General features: G+C 41.1%; 1 protein-coding gene across 9 annotated transcripts in view; it reads left to right on the top strand.

The window, feature by feature from the left end:
• Window positions 1-27,270, top strand: part of Naglu (N-acetyl-alpha-glucosaminidase) — a 306,046-nt gene that overhangs the window by 30,587 nt on the left and 248,189 nt on the right. For all 9 annotated transcript variants that reach the window (XR_010859862.2, XM_067145901.2, XM_067145900.2 and 6 more), the window contains 3 exons: window positions 12,123-12,304; window positions 16,781-16,999; window positions 24,162-24,323. Coding sequence is in view for 8 of the 9 variants with exons in the window: in XM_067145901.2 (XP_067002002.2) it covers window positions 12,123-12,304; window positions 16,781-16,999; window positions 24,162-24,323 (563 nt within the window). In the remaining variant the exon portion in view is untranslated. The remainder of the gene's footprint in view (window positions 1-12,122; window positions 12,305-16,780; window positions 17,000-24,161; window positions 24,324-27,270) is intronic.

Genomic DNA, 27,270 nt, shown 5'->3' with positions numbered 1-27,270 from the left:
GAAAAGTAATGTAAATGTAATATAATGATTTCTTATTGCACGGCATGTGTGAGTTTTCAATAATAAATTTACCCTTGGGAAGGGAGAGCCTTGTCTTAGGCCCCCGGACCCCGGCGCCGGTGCCAGTCTCTTTCTGTGAGCCATCTGTGTACCATGTACAGCCCCCAGACCTAAGATGGGCCCCAGCATCCACAACCCACTCCTCCCTTGTGGGTATCACCACTGTGAACTTATAATTCAGATTAAAACTAGGCTTCATCAGGTCCCCGATCATCATTGTCGTAGGGCAGGTCTGGTGAAGCCTTGTAAGAATAGAGGCATGACCTCTATTTGGATTCTTGAAGGACCATCCTCCGAGTGACCAGAGGTGGTAAGCACTCATTCCCGCTATTTCCTTAACATATAAATGTAAGGGGGGAAGACCTAGGATGGCCTCCATTGCACATAATGGTGTAGTATCCAGTGCCCCTGTTATTCCTAGACACGCAAGTCTTTGGACACTGTTTAACTTGGTGGTCACGGTTTTACTCTCCGAACCTGGGCACCAGACTAAAGATGTGAAGGTGATCATGGGCCGTAAAATAGAAATATAGAGCCACTGGACCACCTTAGGTCCTAGGTCCCAAGTCTTTCCGACGGCCCTGCGACAGGCCCACATAATATTGCGAGCCTTATCCACCTTATGGTCTATATGTTTCTTCCAACTCAGTCTTGCCTCAAGGATTACCCCTAGGTGCTTAACTGAGGTTGTCTTAACTAACTTTTTCCCAAATAGGAAAGGCTCTGACAGTCCGTCTAGCCTCTTCCTTCTGGTAAATACCACAAGCTCTGTCTTGTCGGGATTAACCGACAAGTCCGTATCGTGGCACCATCTTTCCACCCTATGTAGGGAGCTCTGTACGAGCTCTGAAACCGTACTGGGGAAATTTCCCACCGCCATCAGGCTAATGTCATCTGCATAGCCTTGGGTGTAAATTCCTCCAACATTTAACCTGGTAAGTAGTTCATCCACTACCAGACACCATAATGTTGGTGATAATACTTCTCCCTGTGGACACCCCCTGTCTATATTAGCTCTCAACATTACTGCGTTGAGGGTAAACAGAACTTGACGGTCCTGCAGTGAGGCCATAATCCATTTTTAGCATCCAGCTCACTACTCTTCTCTCTAGACTAAGTTCTATGGAGCCCAAAGATGTGTAGTTAAAGGCCCCTTCTATATCTAGGAATACCACCATAGCAAGTTGTTGCTGATCCAAGGCACTCTCCAGCCTAGAAACTAGCTGGTTGGTATGCATGTTGATGAGGATGCAGGGGACAATCTCTTAATACTTTATCCCTGATATGTATATCCACCAGTCTTTCCAAAGTCTTAAGAAGAAAAGACGTTAGACTAATGGGTCTATAATCCTTAGGTCTAGTATATGAAGACCTTCTAGATTTAGGTACACACTACCGTCGCCTGACGCCACAAGGAGTACACGTACCCCATAGTGAGACAGGCTCTAAAAATTCTGACCAGGTATGGTATAAGGACTGTGCCCGCTTCCTGAAGAAGTGCTGGGAAGATCCCATCCATTCCTGGGCTTTTATAAGGGGCAAAAGATTCTAATGCCCACTTCACCCTTCTTGGGGTAACAATCTCTGCGGCTTCCTTCCAGCCACTTCTATCGGGTCTGAAGGATCCGCTCGATTCTACTTTATTCGTGACTGCTGAACCTGGAAAGTGGGCATCAAGCAATAAGTTCAGGGTCTCCCCCTCTGTGGATGTATATCCACCCGAAGGTGATTCCAATGAGCCCAGCCTTGCCCTTCCATGCAAGATTAGAATTTTATGAAGCCTTGCCTCTTCATGTTGACTTTCGATGGAGTCACAAAACTGTCTCCAGGATTTCTTAGAAGCCTTTTTGACTTCTGCCTTGTACTTTCTTTGTGATTCTTTATAAGAATTTAGACTTTCTTGATCCTGAAGTTCCCTGTATTTATTCCAGAGCCTTCGTGTGTTTCTTCTCAGGTGTTCAAGATAACTGTTCCACTTGAAGCTTCCTGTTACTCTTTTTGCCTTAACGACTGGGCAGTTTAATTCATAAGAGGTAACCAGTGTCTGTGTGAGAAAGCTCACACTGAGCTCCAGCTCCTCTTTGTTCTTAATTATATTTGAGGGTCCTCCTTCCAGTCCCCTCCTCACGTCCTCCCTAAAAGACGTCCAGTTGGTTCGTCTAGGGTTTCTATAAGATGGGATCTCGAAGGAGCCCTCTATATGAAGCACAATGTGTCTATGATCTGACAAGGAAGGCTCCAAAGAAACTTTCCAGTCTTTAAATTCCTGTCTGATTCCCATGGAGCCCATGGTAAGATCTATTATCCCCTCACTCCTGTTATTGATGGAGGTAGGGGTATATCACCTATGTTCATGATCTCAAGATCAGTTGTACATAGAAATTCTATGAAATGCTCTCCCCTTTGGTTTGTGTGTTTACTTCCCCAAATGCTGTGATGAGCATTTGGCGTCACATCCTACTATGAGGTTAAGTCCTTGTTTTCTACAGTATATCACCAGGCTCTTGAACTCCTCTGGCAGGGGTGGAGATTCAGAGTCTCCTGGGAAATATGCAGAACAGACAACCAGGTCTCTTGGCTGTCCGCCTTCTTCATATCTCACTAGAACTGCTACAAGGTCTCTAGTAATGAAGCCCGGTATAGCCCAAGCGTTATGATCCTTAACTAGTATACATGCTCTAGGCTTCTCCTCCGGTACTCCACTGAATAGAGTGAAGCCTGCACATTTTAGTCCCATGATATGCCCTTGTCTAAGCCAGGGTTCTTGTATCAGGGCGACCAAAAACCTGCCTTTCTGGATGCTTCTTATAAGTACCCTAGAGGCCGCTATACAATGTTGTGTGTTTGCTTGTATGAAAGTAATCATTCCTTACTTTCATGCAATACTTTACCTTATGCGGTCTCTGGAACGTGCAGCTCCGTCTCCTGCGATGAATCCTGAGGCTTGGCTGGCCCCGGTTCCTGTCCAGACTCCTGCTCTTTGCCCCTGCTGGTCTCAGTGTTGTCTGTGGTGGGGTTGGTCCTCTGCTTGTCGCGTTTGCCCTCCACCAAGGTGAAGGTAGCAACATGCACCCCGCAGAAGATCTTCTTCCCCACCACTTTTGCCACATCTCCGTAGACCATGCTGACCACAAGTCGGACACCTCTCTTCTCCTCCTTGCGGTCGTAGACAGCTGGAGCTGTTGGGATTTAAGCCATGGTTCTGGCGTGCCATTCTTCCCAAAAGGACGTTGTTGTCCTTTGGTTGTCCTGGTATCCAGACCATGACTCTCTTATACGAAAGGAGTTTATCCATACCCACAATTGTGAGCTTGGCTCCTTCCCACGGTTGTATACCTGTAACAAGACTAGAAAGCCATGCTACAGTCTCATCATTCTCTGCGATAATGATGGCCGTACCTCTGACAGATAGCAGTCCAGGAACTGAGGCTTAATGGGTCCCTGCTCTGGAAGCTCATCTTTCAGATTGGTGATAGCCTCTTCCACAGACTCCACCTGTTTCTCAGTTAGCTGCTGGTCAGGATATCCGACAGGCACTATGGCCATCCTGATCCCAGCTTTAGCTATCCTGGCATACTCCACCTTGGGTCTTTCGTGGGTCGGCCGATCTTCTTCTGGGGTTGCCCCCGACAGAAGTCGTTTCCCCACTGGCGTCTTGGTGGGTGGAATCCTCTGTGCCTTAGAAGCAGAGCCCTTTTCAGGGTCGCACCTATTGTGCCCATTGGATCCCCCCACAGTCGTCACTGTCGTGGCAGTAGAAGGCCTCTCAGCTCCAGGAGTTAGGCCCTCTTTGGCCTGCTCCCAGGCCTTTAAAGCCTTCTTATACCTCTTCTTCTCAGCACTGGAGCGCTGTTTCTTCTTCTTCTTCTGGACTAGAAGATTGCCCACCTCTAGAGTGAGCTCTCTTACTGTCGAAGTCGTACTATCCGAGGGTATCTCCGAAGAGTCCCCATCGGTTGTTGCTGAACTGGTGTTTCTTTCGGAGGCCCCAGAGGATCTCTCCGGTTTTTGGGTAGCTATGGTACTTGTTTAGGTCCCACGAGTAGCTAGGGAAATATAATGTCCACCCAGGCAGAGCCCCGCTTACCCAGGTAAGGCTACTTACTTCGAGAGGGCGCCAAGTATCTCGAAGGCTCCGTTCAAGACACATCTCCCATGTGCCATGCACCCCATTGGCACGGGTCGCGTTACACCTTAGGGTTGGGTGGTGCTTTAGCTTCCTCCTCCTTCTATACCGAATGGTTACCCAATAGGGTTCCATTCGGCATCGCAAGAAAGGAACTACTAGTCCCCCTCACCACGCAGAGGATCTTCAATTTAGGAGGGTAACCAAGGTTAACCCCCTACAATTGTAGAAGCACACACGAGGGGGTCAAGAGTAGTATCTCTCAACTCTGTTTTCCCTTCAGTCATCGAGAGTGCATCTTCCATACCAGGTTGTAAACCCGTGAAACTATGACGTGAGGTAATCACTCACGTTATCTTCTGTTATTAGCGAAGAGGAGCTATTCAAAGACATATCTGCCACATTTCTGCTCATGAGTATAAGGTGCAAATGAATTTTGAATTCTACTGGTAGAGGATTGTCATAAGTATGCCCAATTTGCTCTAATAGAAGAAAAAAGTTTTTGCGGACGATCATGATTAAGTCTACACGTCAGCAAATATTTCAACTGGTAGAGCATTTTCAAGTCTGTGTTTCTGTAAACACTTTTCCTAGAATTCTGCTAATGTTTAGTTTAATAGTCTTTTGCATACAAGATTTCAAATCAACCATTGGTTTATTTTTAGTGTTCAAGGCTGACTGAAGTGGTCTGGTTTTAGCCCTAAGCTTAGTCAACTAACTTTCTAAGCATTTATTTTTACATTTTAAGAGACTTACTTCTTTTTATAGTTTTTGTTCCAGCAACAATGCATTAAATGGTTCAGTTTTGGCTTCGGTGTCTTTCCTTTTCTTTATGGGTGAGAGAGAGAAAAGTCTATTAATAGAATGCTTTCGAGTCTCACGGTTTCAGTACCAAATTTTTCTTGTGACGGCCTGTTCGTTATTAGTATCTTGGAAAGAGAATAAAATTGAAACTTGGGAATTTGCGTGTTCTTCTGCGGATACAGTGTACATCCTGAAATTAAATTTGAACTAGGCACTCCACCAGGCTTAAGCACCTTCTTTGGCTGTAATCCTAGAAGTTCTGATTTCAGGTCACGCATGTAATTTTCTTCATTGAAGTGGGCACTGTACACTGTTGCATGTTTCACGTTAATTTCATCTCCCTGTTTGCAAGCACGAATCCATTGTTTACAAACAGCTGAGTCTTTCGGAAATGTGTGATAGGTGATGCTTGTACCTTTCGTGTTTTGGTTATAATTTTCATACGTAGCCACAGCACAATTTGTCATTGTTAAAAACTTCTACAAACCCTCACATAAATGTTTATGTTATGACAACGAAGAGAACATTAATTAAACTACAACACTTAAAAAAAACTAGTATTTTAATACCATCCACTCCGCACTTGAATACGTAAACTGAGCAAATTTTGCGCATATTTACGACAATCACATACACATTTTCTACCACAATAACTATAATAACCAACTAACTGTTACTTTACCAAAATCAAGTAACACACTATTTCACCATGCTTTACTCATATAGATAACTGACACTTCCACTATGCAGTCGCTTAAGTGCGGCCAGTATCTAGTATTCGGGAGATAGTAGGTTCGAACCCCACTGTCGGCAGCCCTGAAAATGGTTTTCCGTGGTTTCCCATTTTCACACCAGGCAAATTTTGGGGCTGTACCTTAATTAAGGCCACAGCCGCTTCCTTCCTACTCCTAGCCCTTTCCTGTCCCATCGTTGCCATAAGACCTACCTGTGTTAGCACGACGTGAAGCAAAGAGTGACGTAATGCTCAGAGCGACTAAAATGGAATCCTACTGCGCACGCCAAGTGAGCACACCCTGTCTGCAGCTGTGAAATCAAATTAAAATTTAAACAACTGCAACAGTTTAAACTAAGTTCAGTTAGTACTGGCATGAATATATCTTAACAGTTCCACCTATCGACTGTTTATTCTCTTGTTGGCCGTGTTAGTGTTTTACTGATCCAGACCAGAATGTATTGTTAACAACACAAAATCATGCCGAAAATTAAGGAGAAATTGAATGCACTTTTCAGAAGAATTCAAGATGCAATTTATTGAAACTGATGGCATCATTCTTCAATGTGCCATCTGTAAAGTAAATATTGTAATCATTGACAAGTATGAAAGAAACAGAATAAACCAGCACATCCAGTTCAGCAAACATGTAAAGAACATTAAACTTCACAAGTTGAAGCCAAATCAAACTAGTCTGATACACTCCTTCTCCTCAGGATCTGAAAAGCAGAGGTTGCTGCGTGAGTTCAGTGCAGATCTTTCCATGGCATTAATCCAGTCAGGAATTGCAGTCCACAAGAAATAGTCCTGCATTCAAATTATTCCTTGAGAAGTATATGCAATGGTCAGTACCAGATGAGAGCACTCAGAGAAGAAATTACAAACAGCCAATTTATGAGAATTTCTTTGAGAAAATAAAAGAGGTGGTCGGCAAACATGAAGTGAGATTAATTTCTGATGAAACAACTAATGAGATACAAAGATATATTTTGAATGTGTTGGTATTTTCATTATCTGGTGAATGGGTAAAACCTATTAATTTTAAAATGTATTAACTTGAGAAGACAAATGCCAGCACAATAATGAAACCATTTAATGGCTCATGTATAAACCTGTAGCCAGGGGGCATACAGTACGAAAAAGTCAGGCTTGGGGTGACTGATCAAGCACACTACATGCTTTCGGCTTTCCAGCAACTGAAGGCCGTGTACCCCAACCTCAACCATATGACATGTATTGCACGTGGAATACACCGTGTTCGTGAAAGTATCAGGGAGAATTACAGCAGGGTAAATGACCATTACTGTTGTGAGGAAGATTCTTGTAAAGGCTCCCATTTGTCAAGTTATGTACCAAGAAGTGACTGGGCTCCATCTACCACAATTTCCTGTCAATACAAGGTGGGGTACTTGGATAAGATGCACAATTTTCTAGTGTGAAACCTTTGATAAAATCAAATGCTTCATCATATGTGCCCTAGACTCAAATGGAAACAGCAGCTGTCAAGCAGGTCCAGCAATTACTCAACAACAAACATGTAGATTTGGAACCTTTTGTGGTATATGTTTACAGGTATTTGCCTGATGTGATTCAAAGTTTGGAAGAAGGTATGGAGAAGGAGAAACAGTGGAAAAAGTTGATGAGTGTTAGGGACGGTCTTGATGGAGACAAATTTGAATTAAATTTGAAGAACAATCCACATGTAGAAACCTTTGCAACTTTGACTGAACTCCCTTTATGAGTGCAGACAAGATATGCCTCATTGGTTTCTGTAAAAGGCAAGTGGAATTTCTCTCTATAAGGATCTACTCAGCTCAAAGCACATTTACAGTCAAGAACATTGAAATATTGTGCATAATCCAGTATAACAAGTTTATTAATTATTAGATCTCAGTAAACTGGATAAAGTTCATGTAACTGGTTTAACCCTTTCCACTCGAATTATTTGTACGTTCTGATTTCTCCCAACTCGCATTTATTTCTGTCAGCATTCTTCATATTTTAAAACCTCGTGTTAAGTACTGGTTGTAACAATATATACAGGAGGAAACTACAAAATTAATGAATTATGGTATTTACATGACACAATATCAGTAGGGTGTATTTGCATGCGATATTGTTATACATCCGGGTGTCTCCTGGGCAACGGACTAGGACTCTTCCTAGACGGCTGATTCTCTCACACCAGAAGTAACAGAGCTATTTAATATGAGATCCAACAAACGGTTCTTTTCAGAACCAACCTTAACAGTCATTTCTGTTAACATTGAAGGCATAACATCTTGTAAAGAACAACTTTTGTATGAACTTTGTCGCGACAAGCAGTGTGATGTTCTATGTGTTCAGGAAACACACAGAGATATGAAGCAGAAACGCCCATTTGTTCCTGGCATGAAACTGATCGCTGAAAGACCACACGCTCTGTATGGAAGTGCCGTTTTTGTGAAGCCGAACTTAGAAGTCAGAAGTGCCTGCCAGTCAGATGAAAACAATATTGAAATTATCACCGTTGAACTAAGTAACTGTGTAATCACCTCAGTTTATAAACCACCTGCAGCAGAATTTTCCTTCATTCCACCCCACAATTTTGATAAAAGTAAAGCCTCCATTGTTATAGGTGATTTCAACAGTCACAGTCATGTATGGGGTTATGCACATGAGGACAAGAATGGTGAGACAGTTCTGTCGTGGGCTGAACATTTTCAACTCGCCCTCATCCATGATAGCAAACTCTCTCCTTCTTTTAACAGTGGAAGATGGGGACGAGGCTATAATCCAGACCTCCTTTTTGTTAGTGAAAGCATTATGCATACATGCACAAAAGCAGTATGTCCACCAATTCCAAACACACAACATAGGCCCATCATGTGCCAAATTTTGCCACCAATAAGACCTCAAGAAGTCCGTTTTAGGCGAAGATACAACTTTAAGAAGGCTGACTGGGCAAGATTTTCCAGCATATTGGATGAGAAGATTCTGAGCATCGCTCCTGTTCCTGAAGAGTACGACAAGTTTGTTGACATCGTCCAATTTTCTTCAAGGGCATCAATTCCAAGAGGTTGCAGAACCAGTTTTATCAAAGGCATTAAACCTGAAACGGCCACTTTGCTAGAAGAATATTACAAGAAATATGAACTTGATCCTTTTAGCGAAGAAACATCAATCCTTGCACAAAGCGTTCTTTCCTCAGTATCACTGGCTAAAAGGGATGAGTGGATAAAATTAATGACAGATTGTGACATGAGCAGGAGCAGTCAGAAGGCCTGGAGACTTTTACGTCGTCTCAATAATGACAATACCCAAGCCAGCACATATGCTAATATAAAGGCAGATCAAATTGCCCATCAGTTGCTAGTAAATGGAAAATCAACCCGATCTAGAAAGCTAGATAAGAAACCAATAACACGGAAGCCAAACCAAGAGAACAACATACTATCTCCACCATTTACTGAAGCTGAACTGGAATCAGCACTGAGGAAGTGCAAATTGGGAAAAGCAGCTGGACTAGACGACATTCGAGTAGAGCAGATCAAAAATTTTGGTCCTGTTACGAGGCGATGGCTACTGGAATTAATGAATATCTGTGTCCAAGAATGCAAGATTCCCAAAATCTGGCGGAAGGCTCGAGTCATTGCTATTCCTAAACCAGGCAAAGATCGGCTGGATCCCAAAAGCTATAGGCCTATTTCCTTGCTCTGTCACCTGTACAAGGTCCTGGAGAGGCTCATTCTTGAGCGACTGATAGGAAGGGTGGAGTCGTCTCTTATTCCACAGCAAGCTGGATTCCGAGAAGGAAAAAGTTGCACATCACAGGTATTAAACTTGACACAGCATATTGAGGATGGCTTTGAGAATCGGCTCATTACAGGCGCTGTCTTCATTGATCTTTCTGCAGCTTATGACACAGTCAACCATCGGCTTCTTCTAACAAAATTGTATGACATCACCAAAGACTTCCATCTAATGTGCAACATTAAAAATATTCTCCAAAACCGAAGATTCTTTGTGGAATTTCAGGGAAAAAGAAGCAGATGGAGAACACAGAAGAATGGGTTACCGCAAGGCAGTGTGCTCGCACCACTGTTATTCAACATCTATACTAACGATCAGCCTCTACCTGAAGGTACCCAGAGTTTTATCTATGCTGATGATTGTGCAGTCACTGCTCAGGCCAACTGTTTTGAAAAGGTAGAACAGACTTTATCCAAAGCTCTGAAAGAATTTACGAACTACTACAATGAAAATGACTTGAAGCCAAATCCTGCCAAAACTCATAGCTGTGTATTTCATCTCAATAACAAAAAAGCAGCTAAAACCTTACAAATCACCTGGGAAGGAATCCCTCTTCAACACTGTTCGACTCCAAAATATCTGGGAGTGATTCTGGACCGTACGCTTACGTATAAGAAACATTGCCTAAACGTGAAACAAAAAGTGTCTGCCAGAAACAACATAGTGCGGAAACTTCGAGGCACCACCTGGGGAGCTCACCCTTGCACTGTGAGAGCAAGCGCGTTAGCACTGTGCTACTCCACTGCTGAGTATGCATGCTCCGTGTGGCATAAGTCCAGCCATGCCAAAAACATAGATGTAGCACTAAATGACACCTGCCGTATTATCACAGGTTGTTTAAGACCTACTCCCATAGATAAACTCCACTGTCTTGCTGGTATAGCACCACCCGAAATCCGACGTGAGATTGCTGCTAGGCATGAGAAAAGCAAGGCTATGACTATGGAAGCCCATCCTTTGTATGCCTGTCAACCAGCACATCCTAGGTTGAAATCAAGAAAGAGCTTCTTGACAACCACTGAAGCTCTTAAAGGAACACCACAACAAGCAAGAATCTCAATGTGGCGGGAAAAATGTCAACATTTGAGAGAATGGATGGTTCCAAAGGAAGAACTTCCTCCTGGACATTCTGAACAGTGGACAACATGGAAGGCTCTCAATCGATTACGCTCCAGCACCACGAGATGCAAGACCAACCTACAGAAATGGGGCCTTCCTGTGGAGACAGTTTACTGCAAGTGTGGTACTAAGCAGACTAACGAGCATCTTCTACTGTGTCCATCTTCTCCAGCCACTTGTACCATTAAAGATCTAATGAGGGCAAGTCCAAATGCGCTTGTCGTGGCCAATTTTTGGTCAACCAATATTTAAAATTACCTTTTTTATTTTTTGTCTCTCTTACTTTGTACTTCTGACACGATAAATAAATAAATAATACTTTCTTAACGGTATGTCTTGAGTGTGTGGGAGCGTTCAAAGCAAATGCTTGGATGGAGCACTGGTTGCTTATCCAACCTGTCTGCATTAAAATAATCCTGCATTTCTGCCTTACTCTTCATCTCCATGTTGATAATTGTACCAATAAATGCCTTCAGCTCTTCTAATGTCACAGCTTTCCAAGAAAACCAGATAGATCTCTTCTGAAGTGGAGTATTTTGCTGTAATTTCATTTCAGCAAATTTGTTTGTCTCGTGGACAATAGAGGTTATCAAATGATAAGTAAAAAATAGCTACCAGTACTCTAGTTCTATTTTAAGTCTATTGCCACAATGTATGAGTACACTGACTAATATATAAGGAAATTTGGGTAATTCTGTATCACCCGTTCTCCACAATCTCCAAGGTATGTTTGAAGTCGGCACTGTATGACTGGGACCGGGACGAGTCAAAATACTATCGCCTCCTCCATGATTTCTTGCGACGCTGATATCAATATCGTCATTTGAATCACTAATAGATATTATCACTTTCATCATCAGATTCAAAATTTTCATCACTTTCATGGTCACTATAAAAAAAATCAGCCGAAATAGACGCAAGAATCTCAGCTTCAGTCTGACTGCACGCCGCCATGTTGCTTCACACGACTGCTTTCCATTGTCAAGGAAACGGAGCAATTTTGTCAAGCAGAGAGAAACTAAAACACACCTATTTGGTTTCTTTACATTTCCGGAAGGGACCAGCACTTACAAAATGAAGTACAAAAGCCCTGGCATTCCAGGTAACCTAGCAACGAGCGGCAAAACATTGTGTCGACTCAGGGTCGACACACGAGCTATAACGCTGAGTGACGGCTGTCGACCTCAGGTCGACACACGAGTGGAAAGGGTTAAACCTTAATAAACTGATTTTTCAACATCTTTTTTACACCTTTTTTTATGTATTTTCAGAACCTTGACTATACTTTTCACCTTAAAATCCTTACCCTAGTTATTACATGTGTCCATAGATTAATTTTTGATTTGATTCTATTTCAGTTGTCTTCCACACATCATCTACATTGTAAGTTCCCACTATTAGGTATAAGCTCCAAATTCCTAGTAGTGTACAGGGATTGTCATGCTTGAATTCTATTTTCATGAATGCTACCGTATACTCTGTTTTCAGGTGACCAAGGTGAGCGGCAATGACACGGTCACAATCATTGGAAGCAGTGGAGTTGCTGCCTGTTGGGGTTTTCACCATTATTTGAAACATTACTGCAACTGTCATGTTTCTTGGGATAGTGATCAGCTGACACTGCCAAACCCATTACCCAACGTGGATATTAGTGTAACATCAGTTGACAGGTACAGAAACAGAACATTAAGGAACACAACTTTTTACCTCAGGGAAAGGAAGAGCTGTTTCTAGTTCAGTTGTGTGTGTTATTTTCAAAGTGCATCTCTTGAAACTGCTCAACAGGTCTCAATCTTTTTATAGAGTTTGATTCTTTACTATAGTAAATGATTTAATTATTTGATGTCATGTACAGACACATAATAAGACAAACATAATGATAAGTTAAGATTAGAAGAGAGAGCAATAGATAAAGAGAGACTAGGACAGTCTCTTCATCTTCTTACATTGCCATCTTAACTTTTAGCCCCAGGGGCTATTTGTACTGACCTGGTTACTTCTGGAAAAAGGGAAATGAGGTGGTGGTGGTTTCAAAGTCACAAGATGGGCTGAGGATGTACATAGAAATCAAAACAGTCAGTTTACAATTTTACAATTAGTATTGGATTTTAAAATGAAAGCATGACCAACTCTGATGTTTGGAATCAAATTTTAAAACATTTTCTTTCTCTCAACAATGGACTGTATGAGTAAATCTCAGCAATTAGCAAAGGAGAAAGAGAGAGAAAACCATCTGATATGTAACTTTCATTAGCTATTACCAATATAAATAGCTGCCTCTGTGGATCAGTGGTAGTGTATCGGCCTCCGGATCCCAAGATAGCGGGTTCAAACCCCGCAGAGGTAGTCGGATTTTTGAAGGGCGGAAAAAATTCCATTCGACACTCCATGTCGTACGATGTCGGCATGTAAAAGTTCTCTGGTGACACATTTGGTGTATACCCGACAAAATTCATTAAAACTCAGCCATAGACGCCCAAGAGAGTTTCGGTTTACTCAGTCTGCCATCTAGCGGGCCTAGAGTAAAACCAAACGTCGAAATTGACGAGCAGACAGCCAGATGGCGTCAAATTGAAATGTCTGCGCATGGTAGCTGAGGCCATATGATTATTATTATTATTATTATTATTATTATTATTATTATTATTATTTACCAATATAAATGGTCCGTTATTGGACATTATAAATTTTCCAGCTAACTCATTCCTGGTTGCCAGCGTTTCGCCCCCATGTGCTAAGTTGGGCTCATCAGTTGGTACATAGCACACCCACCAAGACTAGTGCATATCGTGGAGGCCACTGCGTAGGCTACAGTGTTCTCCCCAGAAATTTTCGTCAGCTGGGTGCCAGGGTTCGGTAACCGGGCGAGGAATACTACATAGAAATGAATATGAAAAAACTTAAATATTTATTTCCCTCAGAGCATTAAATCAGATAGGTGAACAAAACTGCAAAACAATTGCAAAACTGAATTATTTCAGTGTTTTTCACGAGCAAGACATAACAGAGTATTTTGAACTTCTAGTGTTCTACTGCTCGTTCATAATAATGGAACACTTGGACTCACCAATCGGTTGCTGTGGAGTGCCGTTTGTGTTTGTGATGTCCCGCGGAATCGAGCGCTCACATGCGATTCGACGCCAATTCAGATACCGCTCGCGCATGATATTACGTGATAGTCAAGCTAAACATTTAAACTCCAATGTAACAGGTGCAATTATGCTGACAATTATAAATAATTATCGTATAAATTAAAATTTTACAGTGTTCATATTTTTAATTTGGAGTACTCAGTGACTCAAATATGTGTTAATATTATGTAACTAGCACATATCTAGGTTATGTTAGCCGGGCGGCTTGTATTATACGGCAGGGCGGTGCGCCCACTAAAAAGGTCCTAGGGAGAACACTGGGCTACTTAGAGCCACCGGCAGTGCCAATGACTATGAGAGACTTTGTCTCATTACCAAAAATTGATACCTGCTTGGCCATCAGATGATACAGATGTTGATTCCCATAGGGAATCTATATGATTTCATTAGCTAGCCATGTATTTGGTGCATTGTTTTAGGGTGAAGCAATATTACTAGCCTGCCAGTAATGGACACACTGTGACCTTGATGGTTACTTTTTTTATTTGGATGTTACTAGTTTGTTAGTTGTTGTTAGTTTGGAAGGTAATTTAATTTTGGGGAAAGGCATCAGCATTGGATGGTTGAGATGATTCAGCCATACTACTTCTGGACTTGTTGAAATGGAATGAAGGAATTAAGGTGGGTCTGCCTCAAACAGTGTACAGGATACAGTAGATAGAAGACAAGAAGGAAGAGAAGGAAGGAGAGAAGTTGTGGAGGACAGGTGAGCTAATGTTTTGAGAGGGAGGGGGAGATTTCAAGAGAGGTATCAGTGAGGAATTGGTATGTGTCATTGCAGGTAGATCAGCGGAGGGAAGATGGGAACAGGGAAGCATTACAGACGAGGAGGGAGGTAAGATAAAAGGGGAAGGTAGCAAAAGGAAACATAGAGGATAGGAAGAGGGAGGTGGAACAGGGTCATGAGAAGGAGAAAAGGGAAGAATAAGTATGTTCTACTGTCAGAGAAGGTAAGTTAGACCGGGAGAGGATCTAATAAGGTTGGTGGGGTTGAGGCTCTTGTCAAGGGAGACTCTACTGTTATGCACATGGAAAAAAATGGTGGGGAGGAAAGGCAGCTAGGGTAGAGTGCTATACAGGAATTAGGTTAAGACAGATGTTGAGCAGTGTAGAAGGGAGGGAGGTGCTAAGGAGTAGGTGGCAGTTTTTCACATTGGTATCTACAATGTAAAGCAAGCAAGAGTGGGTACAAACATAGTTGGGAATTGTGGAAGCTAGTTATGGAAGTACAGGAGAAGTTTAAGGGAGTGGTGGAGGGTGTTCAGGTATTTAGATGAGACTATGGAGTGGGTATGTGGGAAACTAGAAATAAGATTTGTAAGTCGTAATGGGTGGGTAGGGGATGGGCATCTGCGTTCGATTGATCTCCGTTTGAACTGCATGGGTATGTATAACTTAGAAGGGTTATAGGGAGGTATATTCAGGGTGATGGGTTTGACTAGAAAGCAGTGATGACGGTACATGGTGTTGGAAATCAAGTAAGAATGACATGAAATCATTACTCCTAAACTGTAGAAGTATTGTAAGGAACGGAATAAAATTAAGTTATTTAATAGATCTACAATATATTTACCAGATATTGTAATAGGAGTTGAATCATGGCTAAGAAGTGATATTATGGAAGCAGAAATTTTCCCCTGGAACTGGAGTATAGAAACGGGATAGAATCAAAAGGATGAGGAGTATTCATACTTGTAAAAGAAGTATTTATAAGCTATGAAAAAGTTAAGGATGAGAAACATGAAATTCTAGGTTTAAGGCTCATTTTTGGAAATAATAGCAACCAAAATTAATCTGGTGTGATAAGCTGGCAAATCCTCACTTTCATCTATATGATCTCCCTTGGTCAACTCTTGTTCTTTTCCGATCCCGACGGTATTAGGTATAGTGGCCTAGGGAGCGTTTCATTTTCACGTCCTTCGTGGCCCTTGTCTTTCACATCCACAGTATCCCCTGCCTGTCGTAAGAGGCGACCACAAGGTACCCCAGGGGCTCTTAATTTGAAAGCATGGGTTGGTGGCCACGGGGCCCTTAGCTGAGTCCTGGCATTGCTCTCACTTACTTGTGCCAGGCTCCTCCCTTTCAACTATCCTATCTGACCTCCATATGGTTGATAAGAGGGGCATGAGGGAGTTTTAACCTCTGAACCAGGAAGTGTCTCAGGACAACTGTAAACGTATAATAAGAAAAGTACTAAAGGCTGTACATAAAATCATACAAAATTTCTTAAGTTTACTGTACAGAAATCCAATTTTCCACAAGTCTCTATTTACAATGGTAAGCCATGTAGCACAGAGCCATTACAAACTGAAGTACAGTAAATACAATAGGCATGTAAAATACAAATATTACAACAGGGCATTGTGCATCAATCTGGAAAATTCTGACTTCTGTAAAATGGTCATCGAACTACTTTCAGCAATATAATGGGACGTATTAGCTTGTCTCGCTTGTTAAGGAACTGTTTCCAAAGGCACTGGATGATTCAACTTATCATTACTCAAATAAGTAACCACTGCTGGTAGCTGAGTAAACTCATTCTTCTGTAACTCTGTATTTCAAAGGCTTCTAGTTTTCTATTTTAGTACTGGTTATTGTCCCCTACTTCATTTCCATACAGTGCTGTGTTCCATACAAATGTCTTCAAGATACTCTTTTAAAAACACCTAAAATTAGTATGCATACCATCGCAAGGACATCCTGTTAATATGATTTGCATAAAATATGAGCTATACTGTGTGGTACTTCTTTGTTTCCACAGAGCGGGATTTCATGCGAGATTAATCTGTCTATTTTTGGATCAAGTCAGCTGGTTCTTTTCAAATGCTGTTGCTGGGGTGTATTTGATATAAACTATGGGATATTACTGGAATTATCATAAAAACAACTTCTGCTGCTCTGAAGTGTATAAGTAACATACTTGTCAAGGAAAACTTTGGATTTGTTTGTTCAATTTAATATGATAGTGTGATATATTTTTAATTTTATTTCTAGATTTCGTTACTACCAGAATGTTTGCACGACCAGCTACAGTTTTGTTTGGTGGGACTGGACTCGATGGCAGAGAGAGATTGATTGGATGGCTCTGAATGGATTTAACTTCGCATTAGCATTCAATGGACAAGAAGCTATATGGCAGCGAGTTTACCAGAAATTGAACCTTTCTCAATTGCAGATTGATGAACATTTCACTGGACCTGCTTTTCTTAGTTGGTAAGCAAATCACTGTATGTAAGATATTATGGCAGGTTATCAGGGTCCTATGAACTAAAATGGCTCATATTAAAAATATGACTGTACTTTTGCTAAGCGGCATTAATATCTGTTTCTTGTGGTTGGTAGAGGACAGCAGGGTGAGCAGAGAGCATTTCATTAAACCAAATACAGTCACAACATGAGTCTTGTAGTACTGACAGAACAAGATGAACTTGTCATTGCTACAAATGCAAAAGCAGGAGGGCAAATTCGGAATGAAATATGTGTTGATTGTTCAGGGGCTAGGGATGTTAGGCAAAAGGAACCACTGTGTCACCAAGTAATGACCAACTAACTTCCTGAGCAGTTATATATTTAGCGTGCTACTGTCCCTAGCGACAAACCTGGATGACAGAACACTGGACGTAAACAAGCAATAGTTAATGACACGGCTAAATGCAATTGTATCACCTAAATTTATTAAACTACTATTTACAGTTATTAACAATTGCAGTTGTGTTTGAGTTTTCCTCTTCACACAATTTGTACGCATGAATATGATCAAATGCATAGCTTTCCAGATGGTTCAGATTCTATTCTCCAACATGGCCTCTCATAGATAAATGTCGTCCACAGGGCTGTCACTCCACAACTCAATTTCCTCTCTGCATTTCCCATAATCAAGGCCATCTTGCTCCTTGCCGACACACGCTCAATGACTTGCCACTGACTGATTCATTGTGGGCTGTACCGTGATTGACTCTGCCCCATCTTTGCTCTTCAGTTTGCTGGGGCTATTGCTTTACTCATCACTGGCATCATCCATATTGTCACCACTGCGCCGACCTTGTCGCCACTTGCCAGCCCCCGCACACTCAGCCTTCATGGTCACAATATTGAGATTACACTTATGTATCTAATAACTCTCATTTAATTTCATGTTGAACTGTAGGTCCTATGGCTTATGATCACAAGATTAACAAGCGCATAATATATGAAATTGTTTTTGCTTAAAACAGAGAGAGAAATCTTAAGACAAACTTGCATAGAGAGAGAAAATTGGGGAAGTGCTACAATTTCTTACCCATGGGGGAAAGGAAATGACTTGGGTATGCTTTAAAAAAAAATATTGATCAACAAGATTGGCATGTTATAAACCTCTTGTTTTAAAGAAAATTTCCTGAACAACTTGGAACACATGAAAGATTATTTACAAGGTATAAGCATAACCTAACCTGTAACATATATGAAAAATTGTTTTCAGATTATACGCACATAACCTAACTTGTCAATGTCCCTCCTATAACTTCAATTTATCACTTCTTGTCAACACTTTCTAGGACATAAATTGTATTTTTGACACTGCATTGTCATCTGCCATGGCTATCGAGTCCAGGTCTTCCTTGGTCTGGTGGATTTGTTTTCCTCCTTGTCCTGACCAGATTATTCTGTGTCTGGGGTCATCAGTGCCACAAAGTCATTGGCTTCTCCTCCAGCTGGAACAGATTCCCTTGCTGCATCTAGTTCACCCTGGACTCCTAGCAGTTGTTTCATTGGTCGCAGCTTTGTTGCATGAACCTCGACTGGAGGGACCCGTTGACCTGTTAGGAAGATCTGGTCCTCTTCCACGTCTTGTGCCTCGGCTTGACCAGTACATAGCCAAACCCAGAACACTACGATAAGGGCAGCAAAAGTATTAACAAGCAAGTAATTAGCCAGTACATAAATGAGTTAGGAAATGACCAAGAAAGAGCTGGAAGCGTAATCAGGCACCCAGAAGAACATAAACAAGGAAACATAAATAACTTACCACAAGAAGTAGTAGGGTGACACATCAAACCATGGAAAATCAAAACCTGGTATCGGATGTCTAACTACTTAAAAGAAGTACACCAGTGTTTTTCATTCTAAGGAAAGTAGTATTTATTAGATAAATGAATGAATGGCAAATAGTAATTAGAAAACGCCCACGTAGTAAAATAGAAAAGGTAGAAATTAAGATGAAATCGAATTATTACCAAGAAAAATAAACTAATCATATACTAAGGTTATTAGGGGCCCCGTTATACTAGAAGTAATGAGATAATGAAAATTGTATCAGCTTAAAATAAACAATCTTCTTTTAGAAACGCCAATAACCACATGAACCACTTAGTTCTATCCAAGGTCAGGCCTCACAGGAAGGCCAGTAAGTAAATTCACAATTAACACAACACGCTGGGAGAGTTTAAAATACCAAATGAATTAGGATAATTCAAAACAGAGGTTCAAGAAAAGGGTAAGGGCAAAACATCAATTAAATAGAAAGGAAACACCAGATTTCAAGCTCCAAAGGGGAAACTGGGAACCAAAATCATCCACCAACGGATCTTATCATTTTCAACAATCACCACACAACATCCGTTGGCGTGGAGACAGGCCCACGCCAAAACAACGCAAAATCAAGATACCCACACCAAAAGAAGGCAGAAACAAGGAAAGAAAGAAAACATTTAGGTCGAAAGGACCAAGAGGGAAAAGAAAGAATAAAACAAGGTCCCAAAAAAAAAAAAAAAAAAAATCTACCACCTCTTGGTTAGAGCTAAGTAGTTCAAAACCTGACCCGATTCTGGTGAGCTTAACAGCAACGTAAGAATTTATACACTTTCATGTTGTTATTCCCTATTAAATAATTTAGATTGAAATTTACCAAACCTTCAGAACAACATTACAAGGTTTCAATGATAATTATAGCACGTGATAAAACGATGTGCACTTCAATAACTTCTTATACAAGTTTTTTTTTTTTTTTTTTTTTGAAAAGAGTTCATTAAAATATACCCGAGAGTGACCTCCTTCAACGTAATAAGGTTTTAGACATCATCACACCAACCAAAAGTTTTCCTTTGGTTCACAAATATCGAAAGTAGAACAGAAGCTCCAAACGACGCCACTTTGCCATTTTTGTACACTGTTTTCAAGAGCAGACAAATAGATTTAAATTATGAATACATACACTCTGTGGACGTTCTCATGATGAATAAAATACCAATAGAAGTTGAGGGCTAGCAAGAGAGCCTTCTCACGTGTAATATTCAGCCGTTCTCCATCTCGTAGTTTGTAATGTGCTCAAGCACTAGACACCAAGTACACATGGGATGCATCTTCTCCAACTCACCACAGAATAATTGCCGCCCTCTCTAAACAACAATCAGCTCGCCGACCTAGGGAGCTCCCATTGGCTAATGGGCGGAGCATCGTAGCACAAGGTTTCTGAGTAGATATCAGCACGTACAAGGTGCCTTCATTAGTTAAGTTTCTTGCTCACTAGAGTGCTAACACATAGTAGTAGTGGAAAAGTGAAACTTGAAGTACCAAGAAACAGAGTTGAAAAAGATACCGCAAAGGCAGAGTTTGACACATTTTCTACGCCATTCAGCCCACATCAAATACGTTGCGAGGAGAAGAAAGAACATAATGACATGTCCATGTCAGGCTTGGGTAAGTGTTTTCTTCTCAGCCAATGCATGCTTTTGCTGGATGTCCTACTGCTGATTGTGGTGGACCTCCCAAGAGAATTGTGGTCGTCGTCCTGATTCTGCCTTCTGGTTGCTTGCCTTTGTAGAGGCACAAATATAGCACCTGTGGATGATGTCCTTCCACATGTTGATACAAAAGAACTGTTGGTGGATGGCTTGGAACATTTCTCACCTCCTGGATAGCCAGATTCAGCGCTGTAGTGGAATTTCTCAAGGATGACCGTCAAGTATGGTCTGGAAACAACTACTACTGCAGGCATGTCAGAGAGATGTGATCTGTATATTAAAAGACTTCCCTCAACTTGTAGGGTTCCAGCAAGATTTAACAGATGTTTTAGATTCAGGGGGTCAAATGGACTGTATCGTGATTGACCTATCTAAGGCGTTTGATAGAGTGGATCCTGGGAGACTGCTGGCAAAAATTAGTGCAATTAGACTAGAGACAAGAGTGACTGAATGGGTGGCTGTATTTCTAGAAAATAGAACTCAGAGAATTAGAGTAGGTGAAGCATTATCTGATCCTGTAATCATTAAGAGGGGAATTCTTCAAGGCACTATTATTGGACCTTTATGTTTTCTTATATGTAGAGTGTTATTCAGCAGCCTCTTCCAGTATCGTTTGCTGCAGCCCAACTAACGTGCACATGGTTATAGGGGTGCTATTCCCCTGCAGGCGTACTGTATGGTACTAATGTTCACATTTTGCACACGATTCTGAACCCTAGAGAAATGTTATATGATCCGTTCGCAAAACATAATGCCTTGAATTCATATAGCAACGTCCTTTTACCATGTAACTATGTTAATGTGTCGTGCCTCGTGACTGGGTGTAAAGAAGAGGGGAATCAATGCATAAAACTAGGTAACAGTGCAGTAATTAATGTCTTAAACACCGAACTGGATGTCGTATGTACTTTGCTCTCGTACTACTAGCATGTTTTCAGCAGTGTAGCGGCAGTTCGAATCCTGCATCGTTCAAATATTTCTACACTGGTATGATGTTTGAATACATAAACACAGGCCCACGTTTGCCACATCAAACAGAATGATGCTGTTATTCATCTTGTGCCCTACGCATTATCCGCTGGATAGGGACTAAATGTACTGTAATCTTTGCTGTCATTTGGCATGTTTTCCATAGAGGAATACGTTGACATGCTCCTCATTTATGGGGAAGCAAGACAAAATGCGTGCGAAGCACTACGTCTGTACCAGGAATGGTATCCCAACAGGTGACATCTGGCTGCTACGACATTCCGCCATGTTGAAAGACACCTAAGGACAACAGGCGTGATTTCGAACCAGCCACCATTCCGCGATAAGCCTGATACATCGGGTGAAACAGAAGATGCCGTTTTGGAGGCAGCTCGTAATAATCCACACATCAGTACAAGGGCGACTGCATGACAGATGAACACCAGCCAGCCATCCGTCTGGCGAATACTCCGTGAACATAAATTTCACCCATACCATCTTGAGCTACACCAAGAGCTCCATGGGCGGGATTTTGAAGCTCGAAAGAAGTTCTGTCGATGGCTGTTAGGCAGGCTGGACAATGATGCAGCATTCGTATTGCATATCTTGTTTTCGGATAAATCGCGCTTCCACAATAATGGGAACGTCAATCGCCACAACATGCACTATTAGAGTCTGGACAATCCTCACTGGGTGCGACAGGTGGCCCATCAAGTACGATGGGGAGTGAATGTTTGGTGTGGAATCTTGGGAGATTGCCTGATTGGACCTTATTTCTTTAAGGGCCATTGGATGGGCTCATGCTACCTGCATTTTCTGTGTCAGGAACTCCCACTGCTGCTGGATGATGTGCCCTTGCATGATTGTTTGACGATATGGTTGCAAGAGGATGGAGCTCCACCACATTCAACTTTGCCCATTCGTAACCATCTGAACGAAGAACTGCCAGGGAAATGGATAGGACGAGGAGGCCCCGTTTCTTGGCCTGCTAGATCACCGGATTTAACTCCGTTAAAACTTCTTCTTGTGTGGATATTTGAAGAACGTCATATACACTCAAGCGCCGGAAAGTCCTGATCAGCTCTGGCATCTTATCACGGATGCCTGCCGAGCAATTACACCTGGAATGCTTCAGCGCGCAAAACGATCTATTGGACGCCGGGCCTGAATGTGCATAACCCTAAACGGTCATCACATCGAGCATTTGCTGCGATAAAACATTGTCAAAGCAGTTGTGTTCCTATTATTTCCGGTCTGTGTGTGTCCGGCCTGCTAAATAATCGGCCCTTCTTAGGGCCACAAACACATTCATTCACACACAATTTGCATGAAAGCGGGTATTGAACTTACATTGCGTGCTGTATGTATTAAACAAATATTTAAAAAATTTGTAATTTTCATCCCGGGCTCGAACCTCCCACCTGACATGCAAGCCCGCTCTGCAGCGCCTTTACCAACTACACTACGGTTTCGTACGGCACACTGGGCAGCTTATAGCAAGTATTAGATATACTGCGTTCACCATATCAGTTTAGTGTTTTGCTGGCGTGTCAGGTTCATATGATCTAGAAGGCACACACGTCTTCCAGTGTTTAATACAAGTATAACATTATGGCATCTATCATGGTGAGGTGGTAAATACCAAGATATCCGGTTGTGTTGCCTGAACATTCCAGCAGGGCAGATGTTTTCAGGTTGGAATGAATATTGTGGGTTGTATAAAATTACATTGGAATGGGCGACTGAATCACGCTGTATATAAATGAAATGAGTAAAGAACTGGAATCAGAAATAAGTCTCTTTGACGTTGAAACACAATGTATTTCAGAAGACTGGCTAAAGTAAGCATTCATGAAGTGCTCTTACTATGATCATCAACTCTGTTTCTAGTATTTTGTATTCTGCAGACACATTCACCCTCATAATATTTTACTAAGAACTGCCAACAGCCCATATTTTGAACTTGGTACTTGAAGATGTACACAACTGTGAAGTGCAGTGTAAATTACAGTGGCATGCAAGTTTTATATATTTGTTGCCAGTATCTACACATATATGCTCACATGAACCACAACCATGCCGCAATTGCGATCGCAACTTGCATAAACTCCCTTGTTAGATGGAAATACTACCGGGCGAGTTGGCCGTGCGGTTAGGGGCACGCGGCTGTGAGCTTGCGTCCGGGAGATAATGGGTTTAAATCCCACTGTCGGCAGCCCTGAAGATGGTTTTCCATGGTTTCCCATTTCCACACCAGGCAAATACTGGGGCTGCAGCTTAATTAAGGCCACAGCAGCTTCCTTCCAACTTCTAGGCCTTTCCTATCCCATCGTTGCATAAGACCTATCTGTGTTCGTGCGATGTAAAGCCACTAGCAAAAAATAACATGGGAATACTTGGAAAGTATTACACTTACACATCATTGATTTAGTCCACAGTACTGATATCTAACAATATACCGGTATGTCTCTAACTAAAAATGAAATCTTATACGTACAGTTCTCTAATGGTGTGCATACCTCATTCCCAATTTTTTATGTCTTGTCAGAACCTGCAGGTTATGCTCGCATCACAACTAGAATGTAATTTTAGCTACTGTGGACTATGCTTCTACTTAGACCAGAATGTGTTAAGTGTCTGTGTGTTTCTCTCTTTTCTTGTCTTGATCTATTTATTTTGTATTTCAGGGGTCGAATGGGTAACATACGAGGCTGGGGAGGTCCACTACCATCGTCCTGGCATGAAGATTCACTGATTCTTCAGCGGAGAATTTTGAACAGTATGAGGGCCCTGGGAATAGTACCCATTTTGCCTGGTTTCGCAGGGCATGTGCCTAGAGCATTTAGAGAGTATGTATTTCCATATATTGCTCTTTTCATCAATATTTTATAGTACAGTGTATACTGGCATGTATTTTGCCTTTTTATCAATAATGTCTTTATGGCCTGAAACTATAAGAAATAGTAGTTTCTTGAGTTTTTTCAAGTTCAAATGGAACATACTGCCTTTAAATTTTTTAATGAAAAATTTTAATTTTATGTCCATAGAAGAACGAAAACTGTTCTAATGGCGTAATCAGGACAAATTTGTTCTTTTTAAACATTTATGTTAGAAATATAAAGACATTTTAACCAACTGCCTATTTAGCTATACACTATATACATCAAAGACAAGATGGTAGGAAATAGGATAAGAATACTTACAAAGGATAAAGAAAAATAGTATGGAGAAGGTTAGAACGTAAGGGTGAGAATAGGACAAACATGTAAGCACAAAAAGGTAATTTCATAGTCCTCTGTTTCACATATCGAAATTGTCTTAAATTGGCTCACTCTTCATCACTTATGCCTAGTTTACACGATGCCAGTTGATGAGACAATCGTCAGAAGACAGTTGACTGCCTTAAAATTATTGACTATATGTGAACACTTCGGTCCAGTTGTCTAGGCAATTGCCCAGGAGTAGACTGAGGACAATCGACAGGGCCATGCTGCAACCTCTACCACCCAGAGATCAGTATTGCCTGGACAGCTGGTGCCATGAGAACATGACAGGCCAGTAGCTGTATATTTATTTTGTGTCAGATCACTTGTGTCAACCAAGAGGTGCAGCTGCCTGCATGGTCTCGATAATTAATGTTTAAATTATTTATAAGCTGTTACACAGTTATGACTCCAAAGTGGAGTGACTATACTAACGTGAAATCATTGAGCTGTATCGGGAATGATGATGTTTGTGGGACCAGCATGAAGACCTGGGACCTGTTCCATGATTGAACTTTGCAGCTTTTCACTTTTCACTTTGTACTTTTCAGTTCATATTTTGTTCCACCATCACTTTTCAGATTTGTCTTACAAAGTGAAAAGTTAGGAATCTTGTCACTTTTCAAGCCTGTTATGTTCCTCCATCGGTACAGAAATGCAAAATGCAAAGAAATGAATTGAAAAGTTTTCAGAAATCTTGCAAAGAGTCGACACCCTTTTCATCTGTTAATTAACAAGTATCTACACTAGTTTCTTGGCATAGAATTTGATTTAGTGATATAAACGTGTTTTGATGAGAGCTTTTATTATCATCAAGTGAGGATAGTGATGAAGAATCCAGAAAGAGAATGTACGAAGACAGGATTCTTTTTCATAACATCACTTCGATGAAATTTCGCAAGTGTTTTTGTGTTACCCCAATACAAGCTGAATATATTCTTTAAATGATTGGTCATTTATTAAAACGTGCAGCAAAAAGAAGTCAATCCGTTTCAGAAAAAGAACTAACTCTTATATGGTTACATTGGTGAGGAAATGGTGCCCAACTGCACGGTGTATCAGCAATGCTTGGGACATCAAAATCAACTATTTGCAGAACTGTTACTTTTGTAGATGCTAATTTAAATGTAATATTTCCTAACATAGTACGTTGGCCTGATAATCCACATAATATAGCGAAAGAATTTCTAATGAAGGGTGGCTTTTCCTTCTGTGTGTGGATGTGTTGACGGTATTCTCGTTGATTTTTATGCTCCTTCTGAGTACGATGAGGTATATGTTGATAGACATGGGCATCATTCTCTCAGTATTATTTTTAAAGTTGCCAAAAGGATGTCCCGTTTTTCTTTGGCAACTTCTACTAGCACAGGAAGCTTCTTGTAATTATCCTTCTTTCCTATTATCAAAAATCAAAACTTTAAACTACCGGTACCACAATTATATCGTCTTCACCATGAAAAATAAAACATGGAATGAACTTATTCGATTCACTGTTACGCAAAGACTTTTCACTTTGCGAAGGAATGGAAAAGTAATACCTAGATTGTGGTGGAACAGAAATCATTGCAATAATTGAAAAAATGCAAAGTGCAAAGTTGAAAAGTTGCAAAGTTTGTTCAGGGAACAGGCCCTGTAGAAAGAAAAAAATGCTCGTCAAGTGGCACTTTCTGAGATTACGGATAAAATTAACATTAAAAGATTCGATATGATTGAGGTCAAAACTTTGCATGACTCAGCAGTGCATTCCTGGCACATATATTTCCAAAATAAATTTAATTCTTTACTGGATACTGTGCACTCAGCCATTTCTCGTCGTCAACTGGACTGGTCAGCGATTGTCCCGCAATAATTAGGACAACTGTTGCCAACAATTGTCTCATCAACCGGCATCATGTAAACTAGGCATTAGTTCTTCCAGATTTTGTTTTTTTCAGTGAGCTTGTTTGCTAGCTAAGAATTACAGTGATTGAGGAGACCTCTCTTGGGAGATCTTCAGTCTTTTTCATTTGTGTTAGTGCATAGTAGGATTTTTTATTTTTTTAAATCTTTCTATGTAGTTAAATATTTAGTTTACTCTACATTTCTGTTGTCTCAAGTTAGAGAAAGAGAGGAATAAGAAAGGTGCACATATAATAGGATGAACACAATGGCAGGTCAGTGTGGGAAGAGGGAGCATCAGAAATAGCAGACGAGGACAAACATGGAAATACAGAAGGACAAGGACACAGCCTCAGTTAACCCGAGTCATCTTCCCTTGTACCTTCGATATTCACCATGTAAGGGCAATCTTAATCTCTGTCACGCGCTGTAGAAGACAGTTTAAGACTTGAGTTTAATACAATTCCATTGTTTTGGTTAACCTCTTGTAATTAGGGTACACTTAAGTGCAGTCTAGAATCGGAGTGTAGTTATTTTATTAGATAGTATCTTGTTTGGTTTATTGCTGTGTAATTCTTTCAATATTTCAGCATTTAACAGCAATTTTCATTTTTGTTAATGCATAGTAATAGGATATAATAATAATTGTACCGGG

This window comes from Anabrus simplex, chromosome 4 (assembly GCF_040414725.1).
Source record: "Anabrus simplex isolate iqAnaSimp1 chromosome 4, ASM4041472v1, whole genome shotgun sequence".
NCBI classification, from domain to species: Eukaryota; Metazoa; Arthropoda; class Insecta; order Orthoptera; family Tettigoniidae; genus Anabrus; species Anabrus simplex.
The sequence above is the reverse complement of the archived record's forward strand: the minus strand, read 5'-3'. Positions and strand labels throughout refer to the sequence as shown.